Genomic DNA, 25,078 nt, shown 5'->3' on the forward strand with positions numbered 1-25,078 from the left:
ATAGTTTTCGAGATAAACGCCGTTAAAAACTCGAAAAATGCGATTTTTGCGATTTTCAATTGTTAATAACTTTTGATTGAATAGGTATTTTGTAATTCTGCTGACGGCGTTTGAAAGTTCACGTTAAATACTACAAATTATGAGTAATTGCAGTGTGAAAATTTGTTTTTTCCACTGTTATTTGAAGCTATAAACAAATAGCTATTGAGCGTTCAGAAGGGTGCGCCGCCATGTATGTAAGAGAGCGGTTGCCTTCTTACAGGCGTTTAATACACGATCTTGACGCGTACTCTTCATTTCTAGACCAAAGAAACGATGAAAACTGAACGAAACATTAACGATTTAATGAAAATTTGCAATATTACAATAATTAAAATTATTATACAAAAATAATTTTATGTACGATTTTCTAAACTGTAAAAGTTTCAAATATTTTTATTCTTACAAGTATTTTTTTTCATACATGCACAAAAAGTGCAGCAAGATATTTGAAGTCGATTGCAATTACATGCTTTTGTGCTGCACATTGCACAATTGCAGGCAGCTGATGGTAATTCTTCGGGAGGTGGTATTAAGATGTTTACCCTCTCTGGCAACAGTAGATCGTCTTTAATAAAAAATCCATATGAAGTTGGGTCTAATTCGTTCATAGGTGAATTTAAAACATTGGTTTGAATATGAACAACGTAAAAAGTCCGTAAGATGTAAAGTCTAATCGAATCAGAAGTCGGTGGCAAATTTTCTATTATAGAATTTTTGTGTTTATAAATCCAAACCCTTAATTCATTAAATTAATTTCAAAATGAAGAAAGAAAAGTATAACAATTATTATGCCAAAAAGTCATATTTACCCTTAGCAAAATTTCGTAAATATTCCACACAGTTTGATTTCAAAGCTCTCGTCTTGCCTACTTTGCTTTATAAACGATAATATAAAAGTTTATACTTACTTATATTAAAAGCGTAACGTCGTATAATTTAGGTGTTTTTATAATTATTATTTTTTAAACTTGTATAATAATTTTAATTATTATAATATTGCAAATTTTCCTTACATTGTTAATGTTTCATTCAGTTTTCATCGTTTCTTTGGTCTAGAAATGAAGAGTACGCATCAAGATCGTGTACCTATTAAACGCCTGTAAGAAGGTAACCGCTCTCTTACATACATGGCGGCGCACCCTTCTGAACGCTCAATCGCTATTTGTTTATAGCTTCAAATAACAGTGGAAAAAAACAAATTTTCACACTGCAATTACTCATAATTTGTAGTATTTAACGTGAACTTTGAAACGCCGTCAGCAGAATTACAAAATAACTATTCAATCAAAAGTTATTAACAATTGAAAATCGCAAAAATCGCATTTTTCGAGTTTTTAACGGCGTTTATCTCGAAAATTATGCGTTTAACAAAAAAATTGCAAGAGATATTTTCTTCTTAAAATGGGTCAAATAATAAGAAAGTACTTTTTATTTTGCCAAAAACTACTTAAGTGTTCAGTATTTTACAATTTTTTTGTTATTAAAAAACTTATCGACATCCGGGCAAACTTCTACCCAAAAAATTCGTGTTCTGTAGCTCAAAATACATAAAAAACACTTGGATAACTCCATCTAAATGAAGGAGGCAATTGGGACCCTTCTGGCTACAGGACTATGAGTCATAGTGTTATTTTAATCTTCCCTATTCGCATTCGAGAAATTAGTAGATACTTACCGGACATTGGCATCTGTTTTACCTGCGGTAGATTATAAAGTAATCATCATTATCGTCTCGGCTATCTTTACTTCAATTTTTTTGGACGGCCAGACACAGTGAGGGAGCCAGTTGTTGTCCTTTAATGTCAGTGGTGTTTCGATTTTGGTATTATGAAATCGACCTTTTTGTATTATATTTTTTGTGACGTATAGTATACGCAAGTTACGCAGATTGAAGTCAATCTGTATTCTGCTTCTGTTCGTAGCGTTGTTTAGGCGGTTGTCATGGCAATAGTTAATATTTGGTTTGTACAATAATTGTAGAAATGTTTCCTATGTATGATCCAGTATGTATTTTATTGAAAACGCCATTTACCAGATGGAAAATTGAGGACAAAAAGAATTTTTTTAATTTCGACTTGTGCCTTATTCTCTCGATATGAAAAAAAGGAGAGGTCAAAAGACGTACACATTCGAAAGTTTCGGAATGAATGGTATTCGGAGTATAAGTGGTAGTGTGGAAGTGAAGTGTTTATTTAAAAAAACTTTTCTATCACGCGCGCTCGCTATGGGACCTATAGTGTAGGGGGTTATGTGCACGGAAAGTGCTAGATAGTACAACAGCTGGAGCGTTGCGCTATGAAAATAACATCACGCTGTTGTACTATCTAGCACTTTCCGTGCACCTAACCCCCTATGCTATAGGTGCCATAACGACTCGCACTTGTGATAGAAAATAGTATGTGCAACTCGTTCGGAAAAGTTGCCATAGCGCCACTTGGGCGCTTTCCGCACTCGCTTCGCTCGTGCGTCAACTGCGTCCGCGTGGCGCTATTGGCAACTTTTCCCCCACGCGTTACACAATGTACTATTCTGTATGCCGTGTTTAATTGTGGGTGTAATAGGCCTGTCAAAATCGACACAAAAAATCGCTAAATTTGCAAAACATGATGCGGAAGCGTACATAGTTGAGGATGTCTTTCGTTTCGTCTCCTGCATATAGGGCAACTAGGCACTTGTCACCGGTTGCTGCGACTTGTTGGTGTGTGGCATCTGTCTGGAGGAAACCTCTTGCTTGGTCCACTAGGGCTTGATTTTGTCTGAAGGGGCTTCCGTACTTTTGTGAGGACAGCAGCCAACGCCAAAGCGAATCTGGTCCGTTTGCCCCCAACCAAAGAGGCTGTGTTGTATCACCACTACCGCACATACCACTAGGTGCAAAAGTGGTTGGGGGTGGAGAAAGAGGCCACCGACTGGGATTGGGAATTGACCTCGGCTGGACTCATCCCCATTACAAGTCTGCAAGATCCTGCCCCCGCAGAGCTCCTAAAACGAATCTCTTGCAAATGCAAGAAGGGGTGCAGAGGTGGCTGCACTTGCCTCAAAGCAGGGCTCAGATGTTCTGTGATGTGTGCTACCTGCTCTGGGGAAACGTGCCAGAACACTGCCCTTATCATCATTGAAGATGACTACGATGACGAGCCTCTAGACAACACTGACGATCCACCAATACTGGAGTACCTACCTATAGAAGAAGACGGCGACCCACCAATAGTGGACGACATACCTATTGAAGAGAGCAACGAAAGTGACGGCCCAGGATCATCAAAAACAAGGCGACGAATTTGACTATGTGTCTAATTTGATTGACTGATTGATTGATTAAGTTACTGTACTTTTGATTACTTAGGTTTATATTAAAATACATTTCACCGTTTTTTTAAATGATTTCATGCCTTCTTTTTCATTACCAAACCAAAATACAAAAGATAGGAAAGGTTATGGAACATTTCTGGAAAAATGTGATTTTACCTTATATGGGTTTTTTTGCGATTTTGAGAGATCTACGAGGCTTACAGACCCCGCTCTACGCTTAATTTAAAGGTAATGAAATTGCCTACAAATTATATTCTACAAGTTCTACGCATAGGATCAATGATTTCGACACAATTTCGGTCCAAAGAAGGTCTAAAACTAAAATTTTCAATTTTTGGAAAAACTGGCCTATTTTCAAAGTGCCGTAACTCGGTAACCAATTGACTTACAGAACTCCGGTTAGGCTTAATTTGTCACAAATTTGATACTCTTAAAAAACGTATAGAGTAGCTTTTGACGAAAAATACATGGATTAGGAGATATAGAGCAGAATCTGAAACAAGTAAAAAAAATTCGCGGTTTTTGGTGTGTAAATTTTTTCCACAACTTTTTGAGAGTTGCAAACTTGGGTATACATAGCCCTAATGGGTCCAAACAACATACTAAAAAATCAGAGATACATCATGTTTTGTGAATTTATTGTCGATTCGACCGGCCTATAAAGTCGGGCGTGTGGAATAAGAAGGGATTTAACAATTTTGGGAACGTCACGCGAGGTTGTCGTAACCACAAAGCTTCTTTGGGACATACATGTACGGTGTGGTAATGTTCGCTGAAGTGCACAAGCCGAACAAATATTTCTATTTTTTATAAAATCTAAATGAAAATCCTTCTCACGAACGTCAGTTTTTCGGTAATATTGCAAATACAACTAAAAATTTCCAGATTCATTTAAAGCGGTTTGACCTTGAAATATGCTTCACCTATTCTCAATGTCACTAGCCTCCATTGCCGTAACATACATGTAATAAATTAAGACATAAAAAACACAAAATATATCATTTTACAAACCAATATCCAAAGTGAAATAAGAGAGTAAGGTAATAATTATTATTTTCTTATTATCAATGACATAATTTTAAAATAAATAAGTATTATCGGAATCAAATTTAGTTGTAAATTGTCTAGATTAAACTCGTGTACAGACTAAACGACATATCTGGGGAAATGCGGGATATCTGGAAAACGATGCAAGATAATAAAATTTGATATTGAGACTTCTTTTTATTGGTGCATCAATTTTGATGTGCAGTGTATAACTATTTACCTTACATTTGAGTGACAAACACTGAAAATATAACTTCGCTTTCAGAATTTAATTATCTTGAGCTTCCAAGAAAAATGCTTGAACAATTTAATTTAATTTTTGTCCATTTGGAAGGCTATAGCAGTCTCGTGACATCTAATATGACAGCTGTCAGCTGTCTTACCCAAACATTAAAAAATATCTATTTTTCTCATGTATTTGTACATTTTACGATTCCTGTAGTACAAAAATATATTATCGATTTCGATCATGAGTGCATAAGTTAATTTAAAATATTATTAATTCATTTGGCATTTATAAATCTCCTGCATCCTTTTGCTCACTTTGAAGTTCGTTTTATCTAATAACAGAGATTACCGAGATAAAAATTTCAGTTGTGGGTATATTATGAATATCATCTCAAGGATAAAACATTTTCATCGATATTTCAGTAGTATTTCATCTCATACATTACACTTTGTTCTTTTCACTGTTGGGTTTAAAATAACTGCTTTATTTTTCTAAAGTTTCATATGTTACGGCTAACTCCTCCATAATAGAAACACCGTTTATTTTTAACTGTTTTTTCTTGAAATAATAAAGTTCGTCAATTTTTCGTAGCATCTATTTAAATATTTCGCAAAACTACTCCTATCGTTTGTTCCAACACAATTTTTATCTCTGTAGAATGTATTTGCCATGCCATTTTCCAGGAATAAACATAAAAATAACATAATGACCATTCTCATTAGTTTCATTAATAATGAATCATACTAATATAACTAGGCCATTTACAATGTACATGTCTATATGAGGTAAATATTTATTTTTAAGAGAAATTTAATCAATACCTATGTTTGAACAAGGAACGTAAATATTTGACTAAGGTTAGACAAAAAATAGATTTCAATGCTATTAATAAATTAGTACCCACTAAAAATAATACAACAGCAACAGAAACATTGGATTAAATAGCATCTTGAATGATACCGCCGATTTATATTTTCAATCTGTACTAAATTTGATTAAATATAGTCAACTAGACTTACGTTATTAATATAACAGAAGCACTAAGACAAAATGCTTATAAATATTATACAGCGTGTTCAGTTATTAGTCAGGCAAACCATATCAATAAATTTTACCATAAAAATGAAGGGTATTCCCCTGTCATGATGTCATTAATTTTAACCACGTATTCGGAAGACCTAATAAAGACAAAGCGTTCAAACGTTGAAGCGAAACAGCTGATTTCTTCAGTGGTCTTGAATTTTTTCAAAATCAAAATGCAGCGGATCCCAGCTATAATTTAACAAAATGCTATGGACACAAGTGTGTTTTAGCCGTACTAGCATTTTAAAATAGATGCCATACTACTCTCTGAAAAGCAATAAGCCACTACGTACCACAAACTGAATAATTCAACATAATACTACACAACACACTCATATTCAATTATAAAACATAGTGAAAACGTTAACGTTTTGTCGTTTACTACAGATTAAAATCGCAGTGAAAGCTAGGTTAGTGACCGAATACGGTAGGTCAAGAGTCAAGATCACTCTCGATAAACCTTTGTAGGTCAGCAGTAAAGAGCGGTCCGAAAAGGAGTTCAAATAATGATTTGAAAATATCTTAAAATGAATGACATTATGACTGAATCACCCTATATGTTCTTCATGTACATTTCATGTAAATAAAAACAACTTCATTCTCGGACCCTTTTATAAAAAAACAAATGTTACGCCATTGTATGAAACAAGAAAAATGACATTTAAAATTTTACTAACTGTTTGATTTAAAATATATAATCGGGTGTTTGCATAAAAAAATATGTATTGTTTTGCTACAAAATACTACAAAGTTAATGCGAAATGTATAAGTAATTTTACTAACAACTTGCATAAATTTTTGTCGTAAAATTTTAGTTAAATAAATTTATAACATTAAAAAAACAACAATCGATTTGTGGCAAAACACTGAAATTATTTTTAACATACTTTATGTTGTCCCAGATTTTACTAAAGGCCGAGTACATCCGCGGTAGGACCGCAATAAATTGGAGCTATTGGTCCCAAAAAGGAACTGACTCCGGCACTGACCTTGAGAGCAAATATAATATTTCAAATAGGTGTTAACATTTTTCACATCGTTCACCAACTAATTTGAATAAAAGCTGAATCATAATCAATTTTTCAATAGATAAGTGTTTACTTTTAGTTTTAATAAACTGCCGCCGACCTTTAACAAGATTATTCGGAGACCAGTGCAGCAACAGTCGACCTTCAAAATAAATAAAGTCTGTGAGAAAACAATTGATGTAAAACAGACCTCGCGAGATATACTCGACGTCCCAACATCCGCTTTAAAATTGCATGTTATGTAGTTCTTGGTATATTTTAGGAATACAGTTCTAAACCCCATTTTAATTTAATCAACTTTTAGTCAGTAAATTGATGACGATAAAATTGGTTTTTATTTATTGGCTAATTTTGAGACCTGTCAGTAACTTTATTTATTCAAGGGTACTAATTTCTTGCCACCAGTATTTATTTTAAATTTCCACAAAAGTTTTACAAAACTGGAAAGATTTGATGCAAGATCTCTAAAATAAAAATTTTCCATGTAGGTTATTATACAGTCCAATCGAAGTCATCAACTGTAGACCGTCTTGGTGATTTCATATGATAGAGGTAAGGCCATTTGAAAGTCTCTTTCTAAGGTAATACACTAGTCACAAAAATTGACGGATATTAAACAAATCCCAAATTCTTGGGTGATTTTCAAAGAGCTAAGACTTGGAGGGAAATAGTTGTAGTGAGATTAAAAAAAAGGAAATTGGAGGGTTCAAGTTTCTAGTTTTCGGATTCCAAGTTTAAAATTTCGTAACGTGGCGGTTTTTGAGTAATCATAAGAAAACCAAAAAAAAAATTTTTTTTTCCAAATTTGCGCTTGTTTTTAAAGAGGTCTACGGACTACAACAATTTTTTTTTTGGTAAATTCCCTGCAATTTGGGCGGTTCCGGAGTCTTGTACAATGATTCTCCGCTGTCATTTTTTAAAAAAAGTAAAATTTTGCATGATTAGGGATATTTGAATAACTTGACATAACTTTGCAAATAATCTAAGGATATTGACTGTAACTTTTCCACCTAAAGTGTCCTGATAGTTTCAAATCGCTGTGATTTTTTTTCCTAGTGCCCGGAATGTTTAAATTCTTTTTTGCTGAAAATCAATGTAACGAGTAATTTTTCATTTTTTATTAATTTTTGTAATAAAAAATTAGAACATAAACTATTTTTTCATTTTTTTTTATAACATATCAACAATGCGTCACAATCTCAAAAAAATTTTGGTTGATTTTTTTTTAACGCTATAACTGTCAGAGATAGCTCTAAATGTCAATATAAAAATTAATTTAAAAAAGTTGATAAAGGGGGTATATCAATTGATCGCTGTATTTCGTTCCCCAAATTTTGAATTTTTACCAAGTTCTTCAAAGTTCAAATCATTTACGTAAGCTTTCTTAAAAAAAAAACCAGTTTTTTTAAAAGCGTCCAAAATCTCCTTTCTGGACATTCGAATTTTTTTCAATAAAGAAGATTTGTTCATTTTTTTGCAATAATTATTAACGTTTTTTGAGGAAGATATTATGGATTATTGTTAAAAAAACATTTTCAACTTAAAAAAATTAATAAATAGTGAAAACTTGCTCATTACATTGATTTTCAGCAAAAACGACAAAAAAATTTCGGGCAACAGGAAAAAAATCGCAACGCTTTGAAACTATCAGTGTTTCTTTAGAACACTTTGAGGTTCAATAGTTAGTCAATATTCTTAGGTTATCCATTATTTGCCAAAGTTATGCCAAGTTGTTCAAATATCCCTAATTATACAATCTTTTACATTTTTTCCAACCAACATCTTCAGTTCGAATAATATTTTTTTATCAAAAACCAATAATTACGATTTGTAGAGAATACTTTGCAGTTTTCAAAACTCTACTTGAATTTTCTGTAAGATCATTATTTCCCGAGTAATTGGTTGCCAAAGTCAAAAGTGATTTTTTGCTCAACGACAAATCATCGTACAGGGCTCCGGAGCCACTAAAATTGAAGGGAATTAAATTATCTAAAAGAGCAGCTTTACGAAGAAATTACCAAAAAAAATATTGAAGTCCATAGACCTTTTTAAGTCAGGAAAATATTTGGACATTTTTTTTTTGGTTGGTTTTCTTATGATTACTCAAAAACCGAGATCCGAAAACCAAAAACTTGAAGCTTCAATTTCCATTTTTTTATTCTCTCTACGACCTTTTCCCTCCAAATTGTAGCTCTTTGAAAATCACCCAAAAATTTGGGATTTTTTGAAATAACTTAATTTTTGCGACTAGTGTATTGATGGAAATTTAAAACTAATCTACCTTTACTGAAATGACCATTAACATTCCACCTTACAGCATTATTACATAATGGAAAAGAAAACATCAGCATAAACTCAAACGCAAAGTACCTACTGACAACATGGAACGTAATCAAAAAGGGATACAAAAATTAGCTTAAAGACAAAAAGAGCATTAGTATCAAGAATATTATTTAGTCAATCGTGCAATCAGTACATACACAATTTATTTTATTGGATCTTATTCTTGATGGGGGTCTAAAATAATCAGTTATCAGATTGCAGACAAAATGTTCGTATGAACTCTATTATATTTATTCAACATTCGAAATTATCATAAACTGTAACAATTAAAAGTAATAGCGGAATGTGATTTCTAGAAAAACCACTTGACGATGTTTTAACTGCATACGCCGTTGATGATGCCCAATTATTGTACTGACGTCACTAATATTTCTTCTAATCGACTAGAACGAACCAAAGGCAAATATTTCAGTTACTAATTATTGTGGGTATGTATATATTGCATTTCAAACGTTTTTAATAAGAAACAAATTAGGAAATAATATCAACTGTTTCTAAGATGTCCTTATTTGATATAACTTAAATCTATGAAAATAATGATATCTCTAAACAAAGACCCAAATTTACTTTGTCGGTTGATATTAACAAAAGAAACGTGTAAAAGGTTAGAGATAAATTCAAAATAATTAAGAATAATTTTATTAGTTCTGGCCTTGACTCGAAAATGACTACAAAGAAAATTGAACTTATTTATAAAGATAACTTGTAATGTTATGTTATGATTACGAATTAAAAATAAACATACACTTTTTTGCGTTGCGTACATGAGCATATACAAATCTGATTTTCGAGTATGAGTTCTCTAAAAGTAAATAAACATATTTTTAATTTATCACGAAAATTGTAGGCAATAAATTCATAATCAGTATATTACATTTGCATATTTTTAAGCAGCATTGCACTAAACTTTAAGAGGGGCGTTTATATGTGCAATTTTTTGTCCAACATTTTAGAAAATCTAAACAAGTTAGAAACAATATATCTTCACTGTAGCAGTCATATAAGTTTTCTTCATCATATAAGATACCTGACAATACATTCAAAATAATTTACGTCTTACGTTTCCTGAATTTTACACAACTGTTGAACTTACAGAAAGTCGCGTATGGTAATATAAACATAATCACACCTCACACCCCGCAGAATACCTTTAGGGAATTATTAACACATGTATCACAATTATTGAGTATCTTTACAAATTTGCTGGACAAAACAGGAAAGGTACATTTTCTGACGTTTACATGTTCTTCCTGATCTGTCATGTGAAAAATTGCAGGAAGCTGTTCTAAACGTAAAAGGATTATTCACGTCACAAATTAACGAAAATAGTTCCTATAAGGATGAAAGAATGTGTGTGTAAAAGCCTGGTTATCGAGATAAAGGGTGTTCAAAATCAATGAAAATACATGTTTCAAAAAAGTAGACAAGCGAAGCCATATAAATAATATTTATTTATTCGTGGATAAAATAATCGCTTAAATTGTTATCATTATTTCAAAAATGCATACATGACACTTTTAGAAATAATTGCCAATTGGTAACACTTTGTTATTTATCTCAAAAACAATGGATCCTATCGACACGCAGCAAGAATCCATTTTCATGTTTTAAATGTTTTATAATAATAGTGAGTGTAGTTTGAAATATCTTGAATGATAACAAATTTGCTAGGAGAAATTACAGAATTCATATCCAAAACTAAACCCTTGAATAGAACAAAAGCTAACATGTACAGACATTTGTAGATAATCAGAACCTGATGCTGCGCTTCAAATTTTAATGAAACCGTTTTATTCGTTTTCTCGTAATTAAAAAGTAATTGCATTTTTTTGAGATATTTAATACTCTGTATCTCGAAAACGAAGAGTTTCTGTGCCCGTACTTATAAGAACTTTTTTGTTAATTTCTGAATCCAACATCAAAGTTTGGCCAAATATTTTAGTTACACCCTATATAATTTCACTTATAGAAGCCACCCTGTTCTATTATAATCTCTTAAGATTAAACTAATTATGTAATTAAATTCGATTCTATTAAACATACAAATTAGATAGGCTTCAAATTGAGCACGAGATAATCAGAAAACACAACATGTGAATGTCACGTTGTGATTACACATATTTTAATGTTGCTTTAAGTCTCGCGTCCATTGTTAAATTTATAAATGGCTAATATGGTATACTATTTAGGTCAAATTTTTTTGGATGCTATTTTTTACAGTTATCTTTTTCAGCACTACCAGGTCCGTTGTAAGCACACAAGTATTTTTAATTTGCACCTAGATATTTCATACGTTTTATTTTTAAATTATTTTTTTAGAAGTAAACATTATTTAAGAAAGGAAATTAATTAGTTAACTCAATGATTCAAATGGTAACACACAATAATAAACAATAAAATTGAGTTGCAAGGGAGCAATGGTCAAAAAATCAAATAGGGATAAAGAAATAAAGCCTGCACATGGGCAGCGAACATTCTCGTGGCGATAAGTTGCGTTCCACTGAACGGTCAATTCCCAAAAAATGTTCCTTGGATAAAAATCGGATACATCGTTCAACCTTGTAAAACAATAAAACCCTTCGGGAATCGCTTTCGATGAACCGCATCATGAATGGGGCCTTAAACTGTTTCTAATTTTTAGCAACAATTGCTTACCCTTGAGGATTGCCGTCCATATTTACTATTCTAATCTCACGTTAATTTAACACAGTGACAAGTCACAGATTACACGCTTTAACAAGCATTTGAAGAATAAATCATACCAGAAAATGTTACACTACATTTGCTTATTGGTCTGCACCTTTTATAGTACTATTTTTGATATTTCCTTATTTGTTACTGCACACAATCACGCTTCATTCGTGAAATATCGTTCTACAAGTACGAACTATTCGATGTACTTTAACCAAAAAATTAAGTACCTACTATAACCGAGTGTATAACATTTGCGGACAAACGTAAGTGTTCGAAAGATAAAAGATCAGAAAAATTTTGCAAAGTAGCTCAGATCTTTTAAATAAAACGTTCAAAGATTTTGTAAGATATTGAATGATTAAATTTTTGTGCCACATCATTGTCTGCCCTAATTTGAAAAGATTTAATACTCAAACAAAAAAAAATAATGCCTGTTTATCTAATAAATTATCTGATACAATATCAGTAACGCGAATAGATAATTGAACGTAATCATAAGCACACCGTATTAATAATTGTATTACATATATTGGCAAGCGTTTAATTGAAAGAGTTAGATAGGTATCAAGCGCATTAAATTTTCGTTTTATTCATTTCAGCTATTCTGCAAAGTCACCACAACGTCACTAAATTTTAAAAACGCATCATTCTGATAATCATAAAGTGTACTTATTGTTATTAAGATTATTCACTGGGAATACTAAATATGATTTATTTTATTAAAAAAGAAATAATAACAATTTCGATATTAAAAAAGTGTTTTCACATATCATTTTACAATTTCTGATTAAAAACCAAGTTAAAAACATCCATACCAGTACGGTGTACAGAAATTTCGTTCATATATGTCGCAGACATTGGGTGGACATGGGGATTGGTTTGCGCCATTGTCTCCATCGAAATAATAAACGGGTGACGTGATACTATTTATAATTAAGTTCGAATGGGAGCAGTTATACAAGTTTTAAAGTAGGAACTAATGGTCCGCCACTATCAGCCCTAGCAACCTGTTCACTACTTTTCTATCAAGATGATAATAATAATAAAAACCACACGGCTATGGTTGTTTCTTCAATTGAATGGCGGTTGCTTCCCGGGCATTCAGTTTTATTCCTTCACAGAGGCATTTCCCTGTGCGTTCCTCTACCCTATCAGTTTACTTTTTACCAAACATAACCATATAAGGAAGTGTTTACAAAAGTCTTTCACACAGGCTAGAACTTAACCCTAAAAAGATAACAATTTGGTCCATATACTTGTAGGATTGACTATAAGTACACAGAAAACGTGAAAAAAGTTGATTTGGCCATAGATCCTAAAATGCATTCTATGAAGTTATGATCATTCAAAGATGGTTTTATATGCTGAAACCGCTTTACATTTACCATAAAAAAAGCTCCAAATGAAGCGACGCACAATCAAAGTGTCCACGACAACCTTAACCTTAAAGGAATAAAATATTTCTTTCGCATTTTCAATTACATTTCTTTAAATAAATATACAGGGTGTGCAATTTGAAATAACGCATTGCAATAGAGATGGCCAGATTACTCGTATAGCGATCCTACCTTGACTGACCGAGCCATAACGATCTTGCCTTAAATTAATGGGGCTGTAAATAGGGTTCTCCTATTTTGTAACTTGATTTGACCTTCAAAGAACCTTGAAGTTGACTTCTAAGTCATGATCAAGGCCACCATCGTATGATCCCATCACTTGGACTCATAACAGAAAGTCATATCTGAACGTATCCGGTTCCGGTATCAGAAATATATCTATCATATCTAAAATTCCTATTTGACCTTCAAATGACCTCTAAGGTTGACCTTTGAGTCAAGGACAAGCTCACCATCGAATGTCCCCTTCAGAACTCTACAACTTTTATGTAAAAAGTTTTTCTTGAAAATGCTTCCCTAAGAAGATAATGCAATGCGTTATTTACATTGGAACACCCTGTAGATTCACTGCCACGATATGGGTATTAGTCAAATGTATCCGAATTCGTAAAAATATAATATAAACTCATCAAATTGTCAAATAAATCAGAATATTGTAAACTGTTACTAAACTAACGACAAAAATAAATTTCTTTGGAGGACTTAGTCTGGTGAATTTTTATAAGAATGGCTCTTTTAAGTAAATAATGCTGCCAAATCATAATTTCAAGAGAATGTTTAAAATCAGCGACTCAGAACGATATTTCTGGGCACTCTGTATAACAATCGACCCATCCCGTGAACATAAACTTACAAAGAAAATTTATGAATTTATTTATATTATGGCAATTCGATAATATTTTTCATCCTAGTTTCATCTTACACAATCAAAATACGACTCTGTAATTTGATTACAAATATTTGTTATTTCTCGCGTAATCATCATTATTTTTTAACAATGAAAATATTTAGCAATCATTAGACGTATGCTTAAACGAAAAGTTTTCTGAGTCTTTCCAGAAACGCCGGTATAGGTTTGAGAAATATTAAATTGCAATGAGGACGAAATGCTATCACAGAAGCTTCTAATTTTCTACATACATGTATCTGAAATGATTGTATAAAATATTGAATATTTTTTAAATCTAAATAGTAGCCTAGCAAATATACTTATCGTCAGCAACATACATATACGCATAAAAAATAATACAAATAGATATATCCAACATAACTAACAATGTTTTTCTTACAAAGTTGATAAACTACAATTTATTTCGTAATGAGGAGTGCACTTCTATCAATCATTAAATGATAATCGTCTTTCCTTCGCAAAGTTACACAAACTATCAGAAATGGCTATATAGTTAACAAATGTCTTGATCACTTCGATTAGAACACATAAAAAACTTACTGTTATATAAACATATGTTGAAAACTCAACTATTTCCGAGGTATAGAGTTGACTCAAGCATGCTTATATGCCCTTATAAAAAACAGCATATTTACTTTCCGCCTCGATTTCAACAATAAAATTTCATGTAAAATAGAAATTATAACTATATTTATTTATTAAATTCGTCTTCATCTTTTGCTTTTCCTTAAAATAAAAAAAAAATTAAAATATATTTTTATAATCAATTTAGCCCTTAATAAAATAATTATATACTTGTTTGAAGCAAATATCCGAAATGGTTTCGGATGAAACCAAAGACAAAATCCTACTAGACTTTAGCAAGTTCACTTTTTGTAAAATATCTGAGGATATTGGAAAAACGTCCGTTTTTATTATACCAGCATAAAAATGTTTTTAAAATTATTTTCTGAGTTGCATACCCAGAATTGCACATCACTGATTTGCTGTATGAATGAATAAAAAAAAATGTAAATGAATAAATAGTAGTAATCTATATTATGCTAATAAGTGATAATATGCTTTGTAGTAGCAGAAATGGGCTAAATCTATGGTCAAACCATGTGACGCTCTATGCTCACGATACACAATGCTACTGACTGCCAAAAAAACATGTGCCATACACTCGACCAAGCATAGCGCCAAACTCACTCACTCACGTACAAACGACGATGAAATGTACGGCCAACGTCCCTCAGCAAAAAAACTGGATTATTCACCGGTACGCCACGCCGACAGGGCAGGCAATAAAGTGCCGCTATATACGTATCGAATTGATCGATGCGAAGCTTCAGATCAGAGGCAAACATGTGCATGTTTTTGTACAACACGCGAATAGTGGGATTAGTAAAAATAGCATCTATTTAAAACATCGACTATTTTAGATATGCGCCTGTGACCTCGGTAAATGTTGAACGGTAATTTCTGCTTTTGATATGGTATTTGCCGATAGCCGAAGACGATTAACCGCGCAACGCTTAGGACAACTGTTAATTATATTCTACAATCGCTTTACTTCTGTGTTAGAAATTATTATTTTGTTATCTTTGCTGGTACTTATTATTTCTGAAGGTTCTGACTTATTTTATTGACTAAAACGATGACTAAAAAGATATTCTATATAAGGCGTTTCCTGACCTACTGTACATACCATAAAGGTGGAGCGGAACAATATAATTGTAAGCAAATGCCGAATAAGTAGTGACCCAAAATTTGTGGATATACAGGATAAAAACATAAATTTCCAATAAATTCACAGTTAAAGTTTTTAAACCATTTGTGGGAATTAATTTGTTTTTAGTATACACCATATGAGACTAAAGATCAATGGACTCAACATTCCAAGATGGTACTGGAAACAATTTCATTTTTTGTGGACTCTTAGAAAAGTTTACTTGTATTATTTCATATAGCAAATTGAAAGTTCATGAACCATTGATAAAACCATGCGATGAATTTCATTTTCTTGATATACCTTTTTAATTAACTTTTCAATATCTTCAACGAAGAGTGATAGAGCCAATTCGTTCATATTACAGTTCGGGTATTAACAGTATTTTTTTACAGATTTTTACAAAAACAATCAGAAAACATAATGTGAGTTTTTAACTAGACAGAATTTGAAACTTATTATTTCTACATCAATAAAAAAAGGCGTTAAGTCTGATTAAAAAATATTACGAGAATTTTAGTGTTAACTCAGGAGCCGAAGAAAATAAGTGACAAAAAAATCAAATGCATTTTCTGGAACAACGATGCAACGTAAAATTTTGCGTGAAACAAGCTAACGGGGATGATGTTCTGTTCTGGGTCGTACACAATGTTACGAAAGGCAACCGACTTCAACTAATGACTCCTAAGTTCAGAAAGCAGAAAGTCAAAAATCTGGTGCGTGCAAATCGCTGACGAACTCTCAGAGAAACTGCAGAAGAGGTTAGCATATCAATTGGGTCATGTCATGAAATTTTGACTGAAATATTGAACATGCATCAAGTTGCAGCAAAATTTGTTCCTCGTTTAATGACCAAGCAACAGAAAGACAATCTTGTGGACGTTTGTCGCAACTCCTTGAACAATCCAATGATGATGAAATATTCATTCAAAGGATCATAACGACTACGATATTGAGACAAAAGTTCAATCATTATAATGGATTGGCAAAGGAAAGCATGTCAGTTTTGATCCAATATCAAAGTGATGCTCACTGTTTTTTTTTCCCTTCAATCAATTGTGCCTTTTGAATTATTGCCTCAATGGGAAACAGTGAATCATGTGTGTGTACTATCAAGGCGTTTTACAACAGTTTTGTAAAAAATCCACAGCTTTATCAATTCATCAGTTTTGTGCCAAAAATCAGATTACTATCCTGTCACCATCCTTACTCGCCAGACCTGGCTCCTTGCGATTATTGCTTATGTCCAAAATTAAAATCAGCGCTGAAAGGATGCCCTTTTCAAACAATCGATGACATCAAAGCAAATTCATCGCAGACTTTAAAGGTCACTTCAAATGAAGCTATTCAGGACGCTTCGCAAAATTAAAACACCGCTGAGAAAAGTGTATAAACAATGGAGACAGTACTTTGAAGGAGACAAGGACCAATAATGTGTAAAATTAATAATAAAGGTTAAAAAAATAAAGTGGAAATTAAATCCAAAAATTTTTATCTAACCCTTGTTTAAATAGTTATTTCATACTCGCCAAGGGTCTTACACATTAGCATTACTGTATGTACAATTCCTCATATAGCAACCTGTATACATCGATCCCTTATAATTAAAACAAATCAACCTTCAATTAAAATGGAAACCCCGAATGGTAAATAGCGGAGGACAACTACTGTTGTATCGATTTAAATTATGTCTTCAACAATAACAGATAGAGAAACAAGGCTATCGATTTTTTCACGCCAAGATAATTTTCTTCACAAAATGTCTTGCTTACAGATAATAATTGTATACCGAAATAAAGCGAAGCTAAAAAAATACAAACCTATACTCAGGCTTCTTAGCAACAGGTACTATTTCTTTTGGGGCACTGGCAGTCTCAGTCTCTGTATTATTATTATTATCATCGTGCCTATCTTCGACGAAATGGCATTTACACTGGGGCGACTGGGGGACGCAAAATAAATCACCGCTGGCCACCATGGTCACCAAACACATCACTGACGAGGGCAAATTATTATCACAGAAAAAAACAGTGAGAATGGACGAAAATTACGATTCGGTAAATTTACAAACAAAAGGCGCGATTTGAATTTTCAATAGTCACGGTGTCGTGGCTAGTCAACGAGGTGAAACGACGGCGTACCTTTCATACAACGGACCCGACCATAATCCATGGCAAACTGTCTTTTGTTTATATGGAATCGATACAGGCGACTAACCACCAGGATGGTTCGTGCGACTGTATAATGACTGGCATATGTATATTTGATTAATGCTAGGAGTGACCTCAGAAGCCGGCTTAAATACTAACTGATAAAAATAATTTATTACGCAGGTCCGTACCTCCAAATATTGTTGCTGCAAACACGGGAGCAGCCGCCGGCAACAATTCCTGATCGAAGACTGGTTCATATTTAATTTAAGTAACCTTGATTGTACGATGGGTAATAATTAATAATTTAATTGAACTCCGAGGTTAATAACCATTATTCACGGTTTCAAATTTTAACGCCTAATACAGAGATAATTTAAAACATATCGATCTTCCGCATTCGGAACTTCCTGGACAGTGGCGTATACAGACCGAGAATATGAAATTTCACATTCTGGGGAAGACTTAACTGAAAAATAAAAGGACCTTTTACAAGTGACTGTTCCTAAATATGCACATTTACAGGTGGGTGAAAAGTTCCCGCAATTTTTTTGGACAGTGATTTGATATTGTTATTGTTTTTTTTTTAATTCAAATAATTTAACTGAATTCGCCACGTAATTTTAACCTTAAGTATTGTTTTAATTGTTAGATTATTTTTAACAAAATTTGCGACCGAGAAAATGTGCGTATTACTATTGTTGAACTGCACAAGACGGAAATGATGCCGAAATTCGTCGAAATCCTGAACTCTCAATGCGCAAAATGGCCAAGGAGCTCGGAATAAGCGGTAAACGCGTCCGAAACATCATCAAGTGGGAGCTGGGACTTTTAAGTTACAAGGTTGCTCGCATTCACTACGTTAATGATCCGATGAAGGCGAAGCGACTACAAAATGAATCGGCTGGTCGCTGGTAGTCACGTGAAGGCGCTCTTCACCGACGAGAATATTTTTAGAACTGAACCGCTCCACAACCGCCAAAATCGTCGTCAGCTGCGCAGTCAAGACCAGCAGAAGACTGCCATTGCGAAAACCGTTGGACGGCACCATTTTCCGGCCGAGTTATTTCCAGGCGTTTGGGGCAAAGACATTTGGCCGCTGAACTCGCCGGATCTCAATCCAATGGACTATTCGATGTTGTCCATCAAAACTGCGTTAGAACGTGCCTGGGATGAAATTGCGATGGATGAATGTGCGACTATCGTTAGTAATTTTCGAAAACAACTGAGTAAATATATTGAAGCGAAACATGTGTGTTGGTTTGTTGTATTATGCGGTAGTTTCGAAATGTCTAAACAAATTGAGATAACTTTATGCCCACCCTGTTTACTGAGTCAAAGTTTCGCAAAAACATTAACAAAACATTGATATAATGAATCTCCTCATTTTTTTGAAGGAGACGATTCAAAGATGATTACATTTTCCCTGAAAATTGATAAAGGCAATGGAGAAAATGTGTTCTTTTTATCATTCTTGAAATGCAATTTTTCTTTTCAACAACTTTTTGCAAATTTTTACCATTTCGGTACACATTTGTATTTTTGTAATTTGTAAAAATGATATACGTATAGCTATAATTTGAATAACTTTACAATGTTCAAAATGGCACCATTATGCCTCGATACACTTTGCGATAGGTCTGCTAATTTGTCAATATCTTCATTTCTTCAGAAGATATTTAGACATATAACTTTTAAGGGCAAACGTTTATACATATAAGAAAATATTCGTGAATGTGAAACAGAAACACATTCTGTTATTTCACACTCCATTGTGTGACACCCTGTATAAAGTCGTATGTGCTATTACTCAGGATTTTCTGCAAGTTAATAATACTATTCTGTAAAGTTCTATTACTGGCTATAATACAATGACTTTCAATTTTTACATTATTTCTCTTAATAATGTATAGGTATATAAATAAAAATGTATGTAATAAATCAATATAATATTCCAAAAATATTAATCAGTGTTATATAAAATGTTACAGAAATATAAGTATGTAACATTAAGCTTAAATTATTGTCGAACCTTTATGGTATTATTCCTAGATGTAAATTTACGTCACTATTAAAATCACAGAGTGCTACGATGCCTTTTGTAAATTTACAGACTAGGCAACACAATATACATAATCAGAAGATAACAGAATACAGTCTCCGCTGTATTCTGTTTCATTCTTTGACTAGGAAATTGAAATATATTTTATTTTAATCAATATACAGAATGTTTCAGTATTAATTAACAAAATTTAAAATTTGAATTCGAGAGATCAAAATAAGTCTTATGTAGAAATGTTCAAAACGCTTTGTTTTAAAAATACAGGTGGTTGAAAATTGAAACAAATAAATATCACATTTTATAAAATACCTATCCCTAAAGCCTTGATTTAACTTGGACTAATGATTTATACAATTGTAGGTAAAAATTCATATGCAGACTTTCAGCCAGTGGCGGAGATACCTGGGATTACTATTACTCAAAATCCCAAAAATTGAACATCACTGAGTATTTTTTTTAATTTTATGAGTGCTTGTAACTCCTAATGCTGCTTCTAACAGAAAAAATTGTTTCCCTTTTATTCCAAAAAAGAACCATTTTTTACTTAATTTTTTTATGCTTACCTTTTCGTTAAGCACTTTGATAAATCTAAAATAACAACCAGACTAAAAAAAATATGATTTTTAATTAAAAAGTTTGATTTTCAACAAAGTACATTGGTGAGAAGTCCATAAAAGTCACCGACTTAGAGATATTGCTAGACGAAGTTGAGGGCACGATTCCTTAAAATACATAATGTTTATACTAATGAGTTTTTCGTATTTAGCTTGATTTCATTATAATATAACCCAAAAATTCTGTTTTCTTTAATAAAATGGCAATTCCTTTTTTCTTAGAAATTCTATTATAGGAGTTACAAGTAGTCATCAAATGACCAAAATATTCACCGACATCGACTTTCTGGGGTTCGTAGTGATAATGACTCCCGATACTTCCGCACCTCAGTTAATGTAATAATTTATATACGAATTCAGGGTTCCGATCAGTTTTTCACAAAATTATTATTTTTATTTTGACTACCTGAATTCAAAGTTTAGTCGAGGTCGATAAACCGTAAAAACAAATTCTCAGAGTCTTTTATCAATCCTTTTACCACATTGTTTATATTATTTCGCTACGTTCCTGTTTCTAGATAAAGCAGGCAAGGAATAATATGTTGAAATAAACTATCATGTGGTTCCACATCATGTGGAAGCTTAATCAGTGAATTTATAAGCTTACGCTACAGCGTAATGAATAGCATCATTTATTTTCTGTTGTCAACAGTTGTGAGAAACAGCTACAGAAACAAAAATATCAACAAAATCATTTTCCAAAACGAAACAAATTTATAATAAAAGATGTACTCACATGACCATTGCGGAGTTTTTCATAATACGACCACATGGTCCGAACTGCTGGACAGGCGAAGGAGCATTCAGCGACCTTGTTCTCCTGCAAAAATTATAACAATTAGCGGCAAAGTTAATAACAGACTGCTACTAACGAAATGGTTGGTTACAAAGACAATACAATACTAATATAATATAATTACAAAAATTTATAACCTAATAATTGGCAGAATAGATAAGACAATGACAGGAATTTGTATTACATTACATTTTAATCATTATCAACAGGTTTATGTAACTCTAATAAGGTGTAGTAACGAGACTGTTAAGTGATCTCTATTATAATTAAAATAAAGAACTGTTTACTAATTTCTAATAAAAAATGCAAGTTGCCATTGATAAAAATATCTAACACAAAATTACAACAGAATATACAGAGTGCTCAAATTAAATGGGTACTACCACTATTACTATTATTAAATTAGCAAACAATTTTTTGCTGATTAATTTACACTAAAAGAAAAAACACAAAAAGACATAGGTACCGGAAGAAGAGCAGCAGATTATAATGGAACAGATTGCATTGTTAAGGTATTAAGGCACTTCAGAAAAAAGGAGTACGTACAAGGTTTTTTATCACTAAGCAAAAAAAAGCACAACAGGAGTTAAGGCTAGTAAAAGGCCAAAATAACCCTCTTTTCACCCCCTAGGGTATACTGCATACCTTAAGAATACGTGAAGATAGATATAACAAGGATCTATTATTACAAAAAGGAAAGAATATAAAAGCCTTTTAAGACTGACTCAGCCAGCCTGAAAAATCAGCCATCATATAACATACGCTAGATGAAGAACATACACTGTGTGTCGATTACATTTTGGAAACTAGGTTTTTACAACCTGGTGAGAGGAGGACTGGAATACTGGAAATAGTGGAAATCGAACATTCAAAATACGTGAGGCCACGCCCTCTCCCCCACTCCGCAAGACTAGAGGCGCACGCAGCGGTACTGATGTCATCAGTAACGCAAGCGGGACCTCTCACTTCTATCACTATACTGCGCACGCCCAGATACGCGCGACACCGATGCTATAAGACCAGTAACGAACGACGAAACGTTTGAAAGCAATGAATTCAACCAGTTACGGAGGCTACTATGGAACGAATCAGAGGATCACCATTATCTGAGGGGTGATTCCATCTGTAGCGGCATTAGTATCAACAACAAGAACCGAAGTTAACATCACGGCGAGCCTAAAGGCTCTGATAGCGGGTCTGCCCCTACATGACCTAGCCCGAGAACAACAAGAGCACATTAAAGATTTCTGGCTAAGACTAAGGATGTGCAATGTAAGTCTAACTTGGCGGCAACCATGTTCATAAGCCACGGCAAAGGACCCGAAAAACCACTATAATTTAAAAATAATGTAAAAATATTGGAATGGAATCATTACTTTGTCTTGTAGATATAGTCCAATTAACTAAGCCTTTAAATCGAAATTTTGTCAACTTGGCTGAATTTTTTATATGAGTTAGTTTAAGGTATATTATAACAATAAGTGAGAGTAATTTTTTGTTCAAAAAGGGTAAGAGCTAGAAAAAAAAGTTTTTCATGAAAGTTGTAAAGCAGACAATTCTACATAAAAATGTTCTCTTAACTTTTTCTTGTACTATTAAAATTAACAGAGGAGGCTAGAAGTTAAGGGAAGATTTCAGAAATTTAATTTTGTTAAATCATTAAAATTAACGATTAAAAATTTGATTTTTTGTTATAACTTTCTTATTAAAAATTAAAAAATATATCTATTTTTCTGAAAAGAAAAGTTACATATTTAAGAGCAGATTGAAAAAAAAATTACAAAATTCAATCATTTTTCTGTTATGATTTTTTTTAAATTTCTGAAATCTTCCCTGTTTAAAAACTAAAATATCATTTACACACTGGTTTATTAAGAATTCTCAATTCTCAAATCCAACTACATGACCCTTGCGAACCCAGCCTGGAGTGTGTTTGAACGTCAACTAGAATACCCTGTAGCTTATTAACCGCAGACGGATACCTGACGAGTACACTAGTAACCTAATGGGATTTGCTTTCCGGTCAAATTAGCTGAAACTCTAGTGTATTGTCCTAGTTGGTGTTCTGATCAAAAGTTCCCATAAGCACGAGGTCTGAAAATGAAGTGCCAAAGTTTCGATATGTGGCTATCTGCTGATTAACTAGGTTAGGTGTTTTACAAAAAGAACAATTTACTAGTTTCAGCCAATTTAACCGCCACCCAAATTTCATAAGGTTGGTGCGGGGTCCTTTCAGTAAATTCTTTTAAACAGTTAAAAATTTTCACAAAAATTTGTACGAGCTCTACGCTCACACAGTTCTCGTACCTCATACCATCCAAGAATGCCTGACTGACCTTGCAACGACGATCCTCAGAAATACAAGCTCCTAAAGCTTCCATAGCAGATACCCTATGGAGACCCCGCAGACGCAAGCACCTAAAGTTTCCATACCAAGTACCTACTCTAAGGAGACCTCACAATACAAGCTCTTGCAGCCTCTACACTAGGTACTATCAGGAGACCTCACAATTTTTAGTGCTTCGGCAAAGCCAAAAAAAAACAAGAGAATAGCAATGCGAACAAACTAAAGGGTAGGCTAAGCATCTCATGCATGGAGAAAGAGTGACAATTTCGGTCTACTCTCATTCAAGCGTATGTTGTGGTTGGCGTGAAGAAAAAAAAGTGACGTCCGATCATCCAGTCCATGTCTTCACCGGCGAACAGGCAACTAACCTCCCGGCACCGCAGGCGAAATACAAGAATCTCGGTACTGTCAATTAATCCATCAATAGGGATATAGAAGTGCAAGACCACCTTTCATACCGCCGAGGAATACAGCCCATCAAAATCCACGACATGGCGCCCAACATGGGGCCACGATGTTTAAAATGACATAAATCATGTAAATTCAGGACATAATCTTGAATCCTGAAAATGCGTTCTAATGGTTCTAACAGAATAAATAAAAATATACAGGGTGACCCATAACAAAAATCAGAGTGCAAGCCAATAAATGCCTGAAATGTGTTGCAAATTGTTTTCTTTTATAAGAGAATTCATGAAAAAGATTATTTGCTATTCTGATATCTCCAAAGATAACGAAGTTATAATCGTATTTAATATTTGCGCGTGATGACCCTGTACATACGTAAAAATTTAATAATAACTCGTACCCTATAAAAATTTGTACATATTTTTATTGACTGAAATAAACAATGATCGATATTCCAGCTACCGTGAATGTATGCAGTGTAAATAAAACTTGAAACACGATAACTTGAAGTACTAAAGCATTGTGAAATGAGAAAAACAAGCAATGATTACTGAACGAAAAACATAATTTTAGAAAATAATAATTTAAAAATAACTTCTCAATCTCTACAGCAATGAAGATATGTAAATATTCTTTGCTTAGACTGTAAAGATAAAACGGAACTCGTAAAATATTAACAAAAAGTAGCTACGATAGGAATGGCTTGGTAAGTTATACTGGAGGAATTTTTTTATACGTAATAACAATACGTTGTCATACCTGTTCATCGACCGACCACTTATCTAACAAATATTATGAGCAACTAGCATATTTAATATTTCGGAAGAGAAAATATATTTTACAATCTTTTAATTTTATCGTAGTAAACATTATTTTTTAAAACTGTGATAAACGAAACATTTATA

The 25,078-nt window shown here is 33.0% G+C and overlaps 1 protein-coding gene across 6 annotated transcripts in view; it reads right to left on the reverse strand.

Annotated features, from left to right (window-relative positions):
- Positions 1–25,078, reverse strand: part of LOC108914956 (NAD kinase) — a 72,473-nt gene that overhangs the window by 31,937 nt on the left and 15,458 nt on the right. For 5 of the 6 annotated variants that reach the window (XM_018720890.2, XM_018720888.2, XM_018720887.2 and 2 more), the window contains one exon: positions 21,359–21,442. In XM_018720890.2, the coding sequence (XP_018576406.1) occupies positions 21,359–21,442 (84 nt within the window). Of the gene's footprint in view, positions 1–17,616; positions 18,064–21,358; positions 21,443–25,078 lie in introns of those variants that run through there. The other variant, XM_018720891.2, reaches the window with a different exon arrangement.

Source organism: Anoplophora glabripennis, unplaced genomic scaffold, assembly GCF_000390285.2.
Source record: "Anoplophora glabripennis isolate ALB-LARVAE unplaced genomic scaffold, Agla_2.0 scaffold661, whole genome shotgun sequence".
Lineage (NCBI taxonomy): Eukaryota > Metazoa > Arthropoda > Insecta > Coleoptera > Cerambycidae > Anoplophora > Anoplophora glabripennis.